Here is a 15,477-nt window from a genome sequence, read left to right on the forward strand (position 1 = left end):
ACAAGTGGCACAATGCATGTAAGTCATATAGATGAAATCGTGCATACTCATCCATCTGAAAGGAACTCGGGGTATTGCTTGATAATGGGGGTATGCCACATAGTGTGGATTATTTGCTAGTTAGCTATTATTAAAACTTGAAGTCAAAATATTTTGATAAGCTGATTCTAAGGTTTAAGTCAAGTTGGGATGACATAGTAAAAATCAAAATAAGCCTGAATAGAGATTAGAGGCTGATGGTTTCTGATATTCTGTGACCTAATTGAAACTTAATGCGTATCACATTAATTTCTGAAAAATTTGTTGTAAGGCTTAGGTGGACAAAAATATTAATGACTGACTTAACACCAGTCACAGTTAAGCCAAAATACGAAATTGTGATGGACGGAATTCTAAGTCAGTATGATTCCCTGATCAAACTCACAAAAAATATGTATAGCTTTTGTAGTCTACTTTTAGTTTTTTTTTTTTTTTTTTTGAACATTTGAAAAGTTTCAAAAAGATTTTTGGTGTGTTTTGATATAAACTTAGAAAAATCCAAAAAGATTTTAATCTGCTATAGTTTCTATTACCGAGCTAGGTGAATTGAAATATTATAAATGATAAGATTTTACCCATGATTTTAAGTTAAAAAGGTTAAATTAAGAGTTTTAAAGTAATTTTTAAAGTATTATTTATGAAAATGACATCAAAAGTTGGTTTTGGTGGTTAATTTAAGAATTTTACAAGAGTTTGGAATGGCCAAACCTCCATTCGTTAAGATTAATGTTCATTCGTTACTACAGTACAACGAATGAAGTGTTCATCCGTTAAATATATATATATATATATATATATAATGAGTGTGTTACATTAATTGTCAAGTTACATTCACTTCGCTCCAATATAACGAATGAAAGAACGAATAAAGGGTTATTCGTTATCAGTTTGTTTTCCTATCTCAATTCGTGTTCATAATCAGTTTGTTTAATCATCATTTCATGTTCAGAAGGTATAGATGAGGGTCTGGTTTCATTTAATTGGCGAATTAATCTAAATATAAAGGGATTTAACATAAAACCTTAATGGACTAAAACTGGATTAATTGACATCTAAAATGAGTATAACAAATAAAATTAGGTTATCAATACGTCACGGTGATAATGAGACAAATTTTAATGTAATCGGTCATATATTGAATGATTTAAGAATTCAAACTGGTTATTTTGACTTTCTGGGTTCATCTTAAATTTTGACTTTGACTTCTATAGTCAAATGAAATCATTTGTTTAAAGTTCCTTCGTATTCCTTGTAACAGATGAGTCTTATTCGTTTACTCAAGATGACGAATGACCACATTCGTTAATAGTTTTAACGAATGACCTCATTTGTTATTATTTCTAACGAATGAGTGTCTGTCTTACATAACGAATGTGTATACTTTAGCGATTGAGTCTATTCGTTAAAATTTCTTAACGAATGTGCTTATTCGCTAATTATTCAAAATGAATGAGAAGTGTTTTCATTCGTTACAATTTAATGTATAACGCATGAGGGCAGTTTAGTTATTTTAACTTATATTTCAAGTATTAATGCAATCGTTTCTTTGTAGAAATGGCTAAAATTTCACAGGTTAATGTTCTCGAGGGCGAATAAGAACAACCTGTTGTTCAAAAAGCTCCGATGGCACAAGCACAACAGATTGAACAACCTGTTGATAATACCGAAGCTCAACAAGAAGAAGAGCATGCTGCTAATCTGTTAGTATCTGATAAGAAGCACAACATCTGTGCGTTCTTGGAAGAGAACTTCTTTGGCAGTGCTATGTTTGGAGGTGTAATTGCATTTTTAAGAAGATCAAGAATTTATCTTGCTATCTACCGATCTTCCAGTGCATTATAGCATAATCAGACCTTTTTGGGAGACTACTAAGTATGTTTTTGGAGATAATCACATCGCTGCTGAAGTACAATAGAAGAAGTTTACCCTTGATATTGATGTGATACGTAAACTATTGGGCTTCACCGACACGGTGGATGATAGATGTGAATTTAATCGAGATTTGATAAAGGGATTGTTCAGGAGGTTAAGGTATAAGGCAGATTTGAACAAGTCCATGTACAACAAGGCGAACTTGTGTCAACAATATAAGTACTTGTTACATGTACTTATTCATTTCCTTGGAGGAAGCAATATAATACCACGTCTATAACCCTATAAAATTTTAGCTAAATTAGTTAACTTATAAAGTATAGGGACCAAACTTGAATATTCTGAAAACTTCACCCGTCGCGATGCGCGACGGGGCAAACATAAGCCCATCGCGTAGCGCGATGGCTTTGCACACAGACCAGAAATGGGAGGCGTAGCGATACGCTACGGCCCAACCACAACGGTCATCGCGTATTGCGATGACCATGCTGAGTCACTTGACACGTGTCCAACCACGTGTCAACAGGTGGCACGATATGACAGGACACGTATCACGAGCTGGTATGGCGGCGTCAAATTGCGGCGTCAAGATACGCGACGAGTGTGAGAAAACCCATCGCGTATCGCGATAGGTACCAAAATTCGCCTATAATAGGGGGTGACGGGCATAACCCTTTTTCATCCCAAAACACACTCAATTTCACACACTCAAGCATAGGAATTGTGCCCATACACCGAGACGAGCCGACATGCCATTTTCCTGAAGTTTGTGCAAGTAACGAGGTCATAATCAAGTAGCAATCATATAAAAAAAATATCAAGAGCCTGCTTTTTTCTTATTATCATTCTAAGTATCCGATTTAAGGTATGAGTTATGTTTAAGTTATTTGAATTATATCTTGGACAACCAATCAAGGCTATGGCCTTGAACCTTGAAAGTATTTTGTAAACATTCACATTCATAAACGAGTTTTCAAAAAGGTTACTTCATAGCAAAGTAATTTAAACAAAGATATATTTTGATGGGCATGTAGTAAACTGTAAGGGTGATATCACTAGTAGTAAGTTTCTTGCCTAAGGAAAAGTAATTCTTACAAATCCCAATCAACCGAGGGACCCGTTTACTTACCTAGAGAAACTTACCAATGTGTTATAACCTATTAAGCCAAAGCATGCTACATCAAACGTCACATAAAAACTAAGTGTTTTCATTCACAATCAAAGATAAACGATTTCAAGGTTAAGCATAAGAGATATATCTTAATCAAAACATCATTCAGATATTTATACGAACCTACTATGTATAGGTTAAATATCATTCTCAATCGATCAGTCAAGGTTTCCAACACCGACGGTACAGGTGAATATGTTAACCTTTTACAATCAGTCAAAACATATTTATACTCGATAAGATTAACGGGTGTTTGTCTTAACGAGTCGGTCAATATTTACATGAGATTACGTGATCTCTAAAATGTTATAATACAAAGTAGAAAATAAAATCAACTCAGACCGAATACACATGTCTCTGAATCCAAACATAACTGTTCAGCCTAAACAGTCAAAGGATACATGGCCGCGGGCTAACGGTCATAACTAGTTTCCATTAAGGGCTACGTGGCTCAGGAATAATTGTGTGTATAGGGCAGTGGTACATATACCAGAAGTAGAAATGCTTCCGCTAAGATTGTCGAGAAAACTATATTTGTATTTTAATGTCATTCAAATGTTTTATAGAGTCATACGTGTTCACCAGCATATAGCTGACGTATTTTCCAACCCATTGTAGGTAATTAGCAAGGATTGGAGTCTTAATGAAGATAGCAGCACGTACGAGATGGCTCCGTTTTTGATAACTAAATCCTTGTAATATGAAACATATATTTTGTAATCTAATACGTTGGTATTTAATTCCCAAGTAAATTTTCAATGTAAATTAATATTATATTCAAACCTAAAGTCTTCCGCTAAAATTACCTATAACTCTGATATATTTACAAAACAGGTACCAACTTGTGGTCACATGCCTAGGCCCTAAGTCAGGGCGTGACAGGTTGGTATCAGAGCCATCGGTTTCAGCGAATTAGGTATTTAAACATTAGTACCTAAGATTTAACCTTAAAGTTATTATTTTTATTATAATTCGTATGGATAAGATAGGATTGGTAAACTTCCTATATTGGTAAACTTCCTATTTAAACATTACTACCTAAGCTTTAACCTTAAAGTGCATATGTCTTACATTAACTATCTTGGTCACAGACGCCGAGTTGCCATTCGATCAAAACCGACATTCAATTATGAACCATCCGATATGAAGAGTAGCAGTAGTTATTACACTAGATTTTTCAGTCACAATCAACCGATCATTCTGATATTACCCTATGGGAGCCAACCCGCGTATCTCCTAGGAAGTCAACAATGCCCAATTCGAAATCTCCGACAACACTACCGACAACATTCCCCAATACTATTCATCTGAAGTTCCAACTTACCATCCTTCCGAGGAGCCTGAAGTGCAGAGTAAGATCAAACAAGAAACTGATTCATCAAGCTGGATGGACTGTTAATTTGACCAAAGCAAATGGCATTTTGGATTGCCACCACCGGATTACACATACCAAGTTCCACAAACTAATGCCGAACCAAGCTGTAAACCAAGGATGAGGGTTATCTTGCCATACAAAAAGAGATTAGTTCAATCACTAATCAGAAATCCTTATGAATCAGAGGAGGATCCCGTGGAAGAAAATGAGGAAAACGAAAATCCTTATTTTCCAACATATGTTGGACCAAGACCATCAATTTCCCAACAAGCCAATGAAATCCATATAGAGACAAACTTGATCTGGGAATTTTACACAACTAATATCCCGGATGAAGAAATGATATGTTGCAAATCCACCTCTATCCACTAGAGAACACTTATCTCTTCCCAGCTGCATCTGCACCTACGGGATATCCTAACCCGCCTAACTCGGTGATGGACGAGCTGAGGAACGAGAAAGTGGACAAGAAAAGGATAGGAAAGAAAATAGTTAAGAAATGTGACAAGATGAAAAATCTTGTTAAAAAAGTGGATTAAGTACTAGGAATAGTTATTTTGTGACTATTATGTACTCTTTCTTGTAAATAAATAATGTATTATGAAAAAAAGTTTGTCTTTTCCTAAATCTTGTCTTATTCATGTAACAGCATGTCAAGACAAGATAAAGTTAACAGTAATCTCGATATGCAAATAAACAACAATAAAGAAAAGACTGTTGAAGAGAACATTCAAGCGATACCGAAGGATTACGTGCTCAGTATTCGCGATCTAATAAAAGAAGCTATAATACTACTCTATGATTAAATGAAAAACGACCCAAGTCGGACCGCCTCTCATTCTAATAAAAGGGTGAGTCAAAGCAAAAGTGAAAATGTTAATTCAAAGAAAGAATCTAAAAGAGAATCAAAGAAGAAAGAAAGTAAGAAAGGTAAAAAAAACAGAGAAAGAAGCAAGTGATGAAAGCTCAACAGATGAAAACGACCTCTGTGACAAAACAAAGAAACTTAAAATACACGAAGGTTGTGATTTCAAGATTTTTAAAGTTTATAATCCCAAAGAACTCTATGGAGATAAAGGATCAATAGTTACCCTCCGATGGTTGGAGAAAATGGAGTCGATATTAATGATTAGTAAGTGCACGGAAAGGGAGAAAGTTCAATATACCTCCCAGATGTTCAAGGGGGGAGCACTCGAATGGTGGAATACACTAATCGGAATCAAGGGTAGAGAGAACCTGTATATATTGGATTGGGCAACATTTAATGCCATAATATTAAAGAAGTTCTGCCCGATTAATGAAATGGATCAAATACAAACTAAGTTGTGGAACCATATGGTTGTGGGAACAAACCTCAAGGAATATAACATCAAGTTTCTTGAATACTGCAGAATTGTACCTCACTTGGTCACTCCAGAAATTAACAAAGCGACGCGATACATTTACGGGTTACCAATCGAAATCCGTGACTTAGTTCGATCATATATGCCGTCCACGACGGAAACTGCTATGGAGTTGGCCGGGTATTTGATGGACGGGATGATTAGAAATCGAGATGAGAAAAGGAGAGATGATGGCAAGACGCCAGTTGGAGGTAAAGTGAGAAAAGTTGAGAAGAAGAGGGAAGGGGCGTTTGTGTACAGTCACCCTGTACGCAAATCTTGCGGAAGGAGACATTTCGCTAGATGTCTTCGACCAACTAATACCATCACATGTAATTTCTGTTAGAGACCGGGACATGTGGAAGCCGACTGCAAGAGGAAAGCAGTGGTATGTTTTGATTGTCGTGAAAAGGGGCATTTTAGCAATGAGTGTCCAAAGAAGAAGTCGACAGTGGCGGCGGTGCCAAGACAGATGCCAAGAAAGGAAACGCTCGTGTCTTTATGCTAGACACCCAGAAGGCAGCTGATATACCGGACATGATCACCAGTACGTTTCCTATTAATAATGTTTATGCTAGGGTTTTTTTTACTTAGGTGCGAACCAAAGTTTTATAGATTATAAATTCTGTTGTCTATTGAGTGAACCCTTAGTTAAACTAGATAAGCATTATGAAGTCGAAACTGCTGATGGAAATGTAAGTAGAATAATTGAAGCTTTAAACAAAGCGACTATTTCTTTGGCTGATCACGTCATACCTGTACAATTGTTACCTAAGACATTGGCAGGTTTTGATGTAGTTCTAGGTATGGACTGGTTATCGTCTAATCAAGCTCGTATCTTATGTAATTATAAAGCCATTGACATTCGAACGTCTAAAAATAATACCATTCGTATCACCGAAGACAAAGAAACAGGAAAGGTAGGAGTCATTTCTAAGATAAAAGCAAGTAGTTGCTTAGGTAAGGGATGCCTTGCATTCATGGCCTATGTAACTAAATACCCTAAACCCAAGAAAATGGAAGAAGTGCCAATATTATCTGAATTCCAAGATGTGTTTCCTGACGAGTTACCAGGAGCCCCGCCAGATAGAGAAGTAGAGTTTAAGATCGACCTCATGCCAGGAACTTCACCAATAGCTAAATCTCCTTATCGTCTAGCACCTACGGAAATGAAAGAATTGAAGAAACAACAAGATGAGTTATTAGAAAAAGGATTCATACGACCGAGTTCGTCACCATGGGGAGCTCCAATTCTGTTTGTAAAGAAGAAGGACGGATCAATGAGGATGTGTATAGATTATAAAGAGCTAAATAAGGTCACAATTAAGAACAAGTATCCAGTTCCAAAAATAGATGATTTGTTTGATCAGCTCCAAGGAGCAAGTTGTTTTACAAAGATTGATCTTATATCGGGTTACCATCAGTTGAAAGTACAAGAAGAAGATATACCGAAGCCAGCCTTCAGAACCTGATACAGACATTATGAGTTCATTTTTATGCCATTTGGACTTACTAATGCTCCGACAGCTTTTATGGACATGATGAATCGAATTTGCAAGCCATATCTCGACAAGTTTGTTATCTTCTTCATTGATGACATTCTTGTTTACTCAAAATCCAAGGACGATCATCAAGATCACCTCAAGATCATACTTGAAACCCTAAGAAACGAGAAATTGCACGCCAAATTCTCCAAATGTGAATTCTGGTTGTCCGAAGTTCAATTTCTTGGTCATGTTATAAATAAGAAGGGTATTCAAGTAGACCCAGCAAAAATAGAAGCTATAACTAAATGGGAGAAACCCAAGACACCGACTCAAGTCCGAATTTTTCCATGCTTAGCCGGATATTACCGAAGATTTATTCAAGACTTCTCCGGAATAGCCGTTTCATTAACTTCACTCACAAGAAAGACAATTAAGTTTGAATGGGGACCGAAGCAAGAAGAAGCATTTGAAAAACTCAAACAAAAGTTAACCAATGCACCTATCCTGGCCTTGCCAGAAGGACTAAAGAACTTTACCATTTACTGTGATGCTTCGCTGTAAGGCACCGTTACCGGTAGCCCTACTTTCGTGTTGGATTTACTCATAAACGCAGTTCTAATATCAGAGTTAATTAAAACATTCGCGGAACATTAAAAACTTTCATAAAACATTTCGTAACAATTCAAAACTTGTCTTAAACAACAACTTGTCTTTCAAAAACAAAGTAATTAAAACATATCACGTCTTGAGCCTTCTGATGCCAGCCTCTTATTCAATGCCACGTGTCTCCTCAAGCGAGCTGCCTCATCCTACTCACCTGCGTGCATACTAAAAGTCAGCTACGCTGAGTGAGTTATTTGCTAACTCCAGCGAACTTATCATTAAGCGAACTTAACAATAAGAGAACTTAACATTAAGCGAACTTATCGTTAGCGAACTTAAGCATAGGCGAAGTTAGTGTTCGGCGAAGTTAACCCTAGGCGAACATATGCCAGGCGAAGTTGAGCATTAGCGAACTTAGCCTTAGGCGAAGTTATCATGGGCGAACTTATCACCAGGCGAAGTTACAGTTTGGCGAACTTGGCCTTAGGCGAAGTTAACCTTGACAGCGAACTTATTGTGGCGAAATTGTCAGGGGCGAACTTGGCTGGCGAACTTGCTTGCAAGCGAAATTGCATGAAGGTGAAGTTGGCTTGCAGGCAAAGTTATTCAGCATTCGCCTCTGTTCAATCTTAATCATCAAAATCACCCTTATTTCATTGAGAATTTCTTGGATATTACGTTAACTAACTCCGCGATCATTCCCATGGCCTAGTTCGGGTAAAACTTAGCCCGGAAAGACATAAAGTTTGGACCTTTCGGCTTAAAACGTTTAATAACATAACTACGGTTTAGCGAGCCGTTTATGTTTACGGGTCCATTAGGCGGTTTTATCATCAAGTTTAGAACTTTACGTTTCACTCATACCCGATCCATTCTCGTTCTAATGTTTCAAGGATAAACGTTTATAAAAACGTAAACTTTAAGATCAAAACGTACTTTTTCGTGTTTGTTTGGCTTAGTCACGGACCATAGATCTTGTATTTATCTTGCGTATTGAAGGATCTATCAAGAATCTCGTTTACTTGGTCTTGGATCCCACTCTTGCTCTCGGCCGTATATAGGTGTAAGTGTATATGTGTGTTTTGAGTGTGTAGAGATTAAGATGGGAATGAATGAGGGTTTAGGGTTTTAGGTTGGTTTAGGGGATATTTATATCCCTTAAAGCCCATGGACCTAAGGCCCATTCCCATTTAACCCACCTTAATTAATCTAAGTCCATGATCCGTTCTTTAGTCGATATTAATTAATTAATAACGCGAAATCACTAAATGTAACTTTCTTTATTTAACATTATAATATTTAGGATGTTACATTCGCACATGGGAATGGGATGTGTTTTGATGCAAGGAAAGAAAGTAATTGCTTATACTTCGATACAGTTAAAAGTTCATGAAAATAATTACACCACACACGACCTTGAATTAGGCGCTATAATATTCGCGTTGAAGTTATGGCGACATTACTTGTATGGTGTAAAGTTCATAGTATACACCGATCATAAAATCTTGAATCATATATTCGATCAAAAGGAATTGAACATGAGGCAAAGGCGTTGGATGGAAACGCTTAATGACTATGATTGTGAGATCATATACCATGAAGGAAAGGAGAATGTTGTAGCTGACGCCTTAAGTAGGAATGAACATGAGAAACCAAAGAGAGTCCGAGCTCTAAGATTGGAACTTAAAGTAAATTTAGCTAGTCAAATAAAAGAAGCTCAGAAGTTAGCACTGGAAGAAGGATACATTAAAGCCGAAAAAGAGGATGGTACAATCGATCAACTGGTCAAAGGAAGTGATGAGATACTTAGACTTGGTACAAGGATTTGGGTACCAATGGTCAGAAATTTAAGGGACAAGATTCTAGAAGAAGCTCATAAGTCTAAGTATATGATGCATCCAAGATGCGACAAGATGTATCACAATTTAAAAGATGATTATTGGTGGATCGGTATGAAGAAAGATATTGTTCTATATGTATTATGTAGCCAAATGCCTGGCGTCTTCTCAAGTAAAAGCTGAACATCAAAAGCCGTTAGGATTACTACGAAAACCTGAAATACCAATATGGAAATGGGATATAATAACCATGGATTTCATCATGAAGTTACCTAAGGGGCTGTTTGTTTACATCTGAATGGAACCATTCAGATGTAAACATCTGATTCATTCAGACTTCAGATTGTTTGGTTCCAAACAGAAAAACATCTGAATGGTTAAAATTAAGTTTGAATCCTTCAGACTTACTGTTGTTGCTGAATGGGACAGATGCTCATTCAGATCTGATTCATTCAGATCTAATGAACCAAACAACCCCTAAGACTTCTCGTCAGAATGATGCAATCTGGGTTATTGTAGATAGACTTACCAAATCTGCCCATTTTATTCTGATACAAGAAACATTTAGCATGGATAAGTTAGCACAATTATACGTTGAAAACATAGTATCTTTGCATGGTGTGCCACTATCCATCATTTTCGATAGAGATAGTCGTTTCAATTCAAATTTTTGGTCAAGTTTTTAAAAAGCCATGGGGACACGACTAAACTTAAGTACTGCATACCATCCCCAAACTGATGGCCAAAGTGAACGTATGATTCAAACCTTAGAAGATATGCTTCGTGCATGTGTCATCGACTTAGGAGGAAGTTGGGACACTCATCTCTCTTTAATGGAATTCCCGTACAACAATAGTTATCATACGAGTATCTAAATGGCACCATTTGAAGCTTTGTATGGAAGAAAGTCTAGGACACCTGTATGTTGGTCTGAAACAGGTGATAGTCAGTTGTCAGGACCCGAAATTGTTCAAAGAACCACTGATCAAGTTACACAAATCCGAGAACGATTGAAGGCAGCAAGAGATAGACAAAAGAGTTATGTGGACATTCGCCGCAAGCCATTAGAGTTCAAAGAAGGCGATAGAGTATTATTGAAAGTATCGCCTTGGAAAGGTGTAGTAAGGTTTGGGAATAAAGGAAAATTGAGTCCACAATTCGTTGGACCATTTAAAATACTTGATAGAATAGGACCAGTTGCTTACCGTCTAGAGTTGCATGATGAAATGAAAGGCATTCATGACGTGTTTCACGTATCCAATCTAAGCAAGTGTTTAGCTAACGAAACTCTTGCCATGCCATTAAAAGATGTTAAGATCAATGAGAAGCTTAAGTTTGTAGAACAACCAATTCAAATAGAAGATAGCATGATCAAGTTCCTTAAGCATAAGCATCTCAAGCACGTAAAAATCAAATGGGATTCAAGACGAGGACCCGAGTATACATGGGAGCTCGAGTTAGAAATGAAGAAGAAATATCCTATCTATTCCAATAAATCTCGAGGACGAGATCATTTAAAAGGTGGGGAGGATGTAACACCACGTCTATAACCCTATAAAATTTTAGCTAAATTAGTTAACTTATAAAGTATAGGGACCAAACTTGAATATTCAGAAAACTTCACCCATCGCGATACGCGACGGGGCAAACATAAGCCCATCGCGTAGCGCGATGGCCTTGCATACAAACCCAGAAATGGGCGGCGTAGCGATACGCTACGGCCCAAACACAACGGTCATCGCGTATCGCGATGACCATGCTGAGTCACTAGACACATATCCAACCACGTGTCAACACGTGGCACGATATGACAGGCCACGTGTCACAAGCTGGTATGGCGGCGTCAAATTGCGGCGTCGCGATACGCGACGGGTGTGAGAAAACCCATCGCGTATCGCGATGGGTACCAAAATTCACCTATAAAGGGGGTGACGGGCATAACCCTTTTTTATCCCAAAACAAACTCAATTTCACACACTTAAGCATAGGGGATTGTGCCCAAAAACCGAGACGAACCGACGTGCCATTTTCGTGAAGTTTGTGCAAGTAACGAGGTTATAATCAAGTAGCAATCATATAAACGAGTAGATCAAGATCCTGCATTTTTCTTATTATCATTCTAAGTATCTGATTCAATGTAGGAGTTATGTTTAAGTTATTTGAATTATAGCTTAGACAATCAATCAAGGCTATGGCCTTTAACCTTGAAAGTATTTTTTAAACATTCACATTCATAAACGTGTTTTCATAAACGTTACTTCATTGCAAAGTAATGTTAAACAGAGATATATTTTGACGTGAATTTAGTAAACTGTAAGGGTGATATCACTAGTAGTAAGTTTCTTGCCTAAGGAAAAGTAATTCATACAAATCCCAATCAACCGAGGGACCCGTTTACTTACTGGAGAAACTTACCAATGTGTTATAACCTATTAAGCCAAAGCATGCTACATCAAACGTCACATAAAAACTAAGTGCTTTCATTCACAATCAAAGATAAACAATTTCAAGGTTAAGCATAAGAGATATAGCTTAATCAAAACACCATTCAGATATTTATAGGAACCTATTATGTATAGGTTAAATATCATTCTCGATCGATCAATCAAGGTTTCCAACACCGACGGTACAGGTGAATACGTTAACCTTTTACAATCAGTCAAAACATATTTATACTCGATAAGATGGACGAGTATTTGTCTTAAGGAGTCAGTCAATATTTACATGAGATTACGTGATCTCTAAAACGTTATAATACAAAGTAGAAAATAAAATCAACTCAGACCGAATACACATGTGTCTGGATCCAAACTATGCGTTCAGCCTAAACAGTCAAAGGCTACGTGGCCGCGGGCTAACGGTTATAACTAGTTTCCATTAAGGGCTACGTGGCTCGGGAATAATTGTGTGTGTAGGGTAGTGATACATATACCAGAAGTAGAAATGCTTCCGCTGAGATTGTCGAGAAAACTATATTTGTATTTTAATGTCATTCAAATGTTTTATAGAGTCATACGTGTTCACCAGCATATAGATAACATATTTTTCCAACCCATTGCAGGTAATTAAGCATAAGTAGCATTAGAAAGGATTGGAGTCTTAATGAAGATTGAAGTGCGTACGAGATGGCTCCATATTTTATAACTAAATCCTTGTAAATGTAACATATATCCCAAGTAAATTTTCAATGTAAATTAATATATATTCAAACCTAAAGTCTTCCGATAAAATTTACCCATAACTCTGATATATTTACAAAACAGGTACCAACTTGTGATCACATGCCTAGGCCCTAATTCGGGGTGTGACACGCAAAGGAGGGTATGATGAGTGTTTATTTATGCTTCAATCACCTTTTTTTGCTTCAATATTGAATAGCCATTAACTTTTCGGAGATGGTGTTCCATCACCTTAAGGAGAACTTCCCTACACGAAAGAACAAGTTCTTAATGTATCCTTACTTCCTGCAGATGATCATTAATCAATAAGAGCCGAATCTTGTCAAATACCCAGAGATTAGAGCTGATCAAATTGAGTTAGAGCATATGAATGATGATACTATGCGATGTGTACAAGTATACTTTGATCAGACTGCACAAACAAAGCCAAGATATAAGCGTTTGATTGGTCATTTGGCTCGTGATGATTATGTTTCTCAACCTAATGATCATCGGATCAATGACGATTCAGATTATGGACGTGAAGGTGGTGATGGTAATGGTAATAATGGTAGTCCCAGAGGTGATGGTGGTCCAGGTGGTGATGAGGGTGTTGTAGTGGCAGCTCATAAACATAAGGTGAAAGGAAAGGATGTTCCAATTGAAAAGCCTGAGAAGAAAACAACCAGAAGGGGTTATGGTGTTGAGATTCAGGAGCCACAACCACGTGGTCCAAGGGTTGTGGTGACTACTCTTATTAATGTATCTACTCCACAGATAGCTGATACTACTTCATCGAGTTCTAGGGGTATTTTTCAGGTTGTTCGGGTTGGGTTGTTCGTGTTTGAGCTCAAAACAAATTGACCAAAGAATCGATTCAAATAAGTTCGGTTTGTTCGGGTTTTGGGTTGAACAGGTCGGGTATCGGGTCGGGTTTCAGGTTGAACAAATTAAAAAATATAATTATCTACCTTTAACAATATCAAAAATTATAAAACCAATATCCAAGCCATTATAAAACAATAATGTATAGCCATATTCAACAATAACATATATTATTTAGCAATATATGAAATTTATAATACAAACATGCATTAGATGGCATGAAGGAGTGTTGTAACTTGTGGATCAATACTTGTGTAGATTGAAGAAACATGCTCAATACATATTGGTTTAAATAATATACTATTTGATTTTTGAATTGAAGATACATTCTCAACATGCTTTAAGGTGATTAATACATTGGGTTGTGATAGATTTAATATTAATTGGATTCTTGAGAACATCCGAACAAGAATTCATAAGGTCACTATGTTACTTCACCGCTAAACCACCCTATAAAAATTAGGGATACATGCATCGATGTATTATACTTCGGGTTATTCGGTTCAACCTGAATTGGGTTTTTCAACCCAAATACCGACTCGAATGCTTTATCTTGGGTTAGGAGTTTAATCGGTTCAGGTGAATTCGAGTCGGGTTATTCGGGTCTCGGGTCGCTTCGAGTTGGGTTCGTTATAAGGGTACAGTTAAAAAACACACCCATACAGAGTATACCGGTGGTTACACTTATGACTACAACTTCAATATCCACACTTCATGTTGATACCTCAATCGGTACTATCTACAATGACCTCCCTCAATAAGTTCTGGCTACGATAAGTTCATAAGTACCTGCATGACCAATGCACATACCAGACTATTCATTCATCTCATTTAATAGACCTACCGGCCCGATGCAGTTGATTCATCCTAATTTTTACAATCTGCTGGTACAACATTATATGTTCCAACTAATGAATCTGATCCACATGCAGGAGAATCAAATGGCTGCTGATAGATAGTTTCAAGAAAAAATGAGGGCTAATCATAAGCAAATGATGAGGCATTTGCAGTTTGTACAAAGAGAGAACCAGTAGTTGAAAGCCCTGGTTACTGCTCAGGGGGGAGAGATTGAATAATCCGGATCAGTTAATCCTTCAGCTTACATGTAAAGAAGATATGCTGAAGAAATTAAAGGATCATGATGATGATAAAGATCCTGAAGCTGGCAGATTTGATCAGCAACCAGGTGGTGGTGCCTCATCATCTGGTAATGTTGCTGCTGAAGGGAATTTGGGAAAGCAGTTTATGGTGTATCATGATTCCACCAATGTGCAGCACATTAATACTCTTAAAGTAAAAATGGTGGTATTTATGTACGAACGAGGGGTGGTTATGAGTATGGTGGATGTAGACGGGATTGAAGAAGGCGAGTTTGTTGACCATTCGTTGACTAAAGAACAAATCTCTTTGCTTCTTAATTTAAACAAGGAGGATGGAGAAAAGAGAGGATGTGGAGGTGGAAGATAGTGAAGAAGTGAGATTTGATAAAAGTGTTCCATCTGGGAATACTACTCTTGATTATGATGAGGTTGAGATGGAGGACGTGACTGCTGAGGAATACACAGAATTGTATACTCAACTTAACTCTGATGAAGGGGTTCCGTTCCTTACAACAAACACTTTGAAGAAGTGAAGAGCGTTTGTGGAAAGAGAAGGAGAAAGAGAAA

General features: G+C 37.2%; 1 protein-coding gene across 1 annotated transcript; it reads left to right on the forward strand.

The window, feature by feature from the left end:
- The first annotated feature begins 5,567 nt into the window (after nt 1-5,567).
- LOC143564002 (uncharacterized) lies at nt 5,568-6,347 on the forward strand. The gene is made up of 2 exons (XM_077051406.1): nt 5,568-6,107; nt 6,186-6,347. The coding sequence occupies exons 1-2, from the start codon at nt 5,568-5,570 to the stop codon at nt 6,345-6,347; spliced, it is 702 nt and encodes a 233-aa protein (XP_076907521.1).
- Nucleotides 6,348-15,477: the final 9,130 nt, after the last annotated feature.

Source organism: Bidens hawaiensis, unplaced genomic scaffold, assembly GCF_021521415.1.
Source record: "Bidens hawaiensis isolate Kalapana, Puna unplaced genomic scaffold, B.hawaiensis_p1.1 tig00021687_1, whole genome shotgun sequence".
Classification (NCBI taxonomy): Eukaryota; Viridiplantae; Streptophyta; class Magnoliopsida; order Asterales; family Asteraceae; genus Bidens; species Bidens hawaiensis.

Bases quoted from the DNA above. Each gene is read 5' to 3' on its own strand.
- LOC143564002 (XM_077051406.1), top strand. From the start codon at position 5,568: ATGGAGTCGATATTAATGATTAGTAAGTGCACGGAAAGGGAGAAAGTT. The intron at 6,108-6,185 runs GTACGCAAATCT...AATTTCTGTTAG, and splicing joins CGTTTGTGTACAGTCACCCT to AGACCGGGACATGTGGAAGC.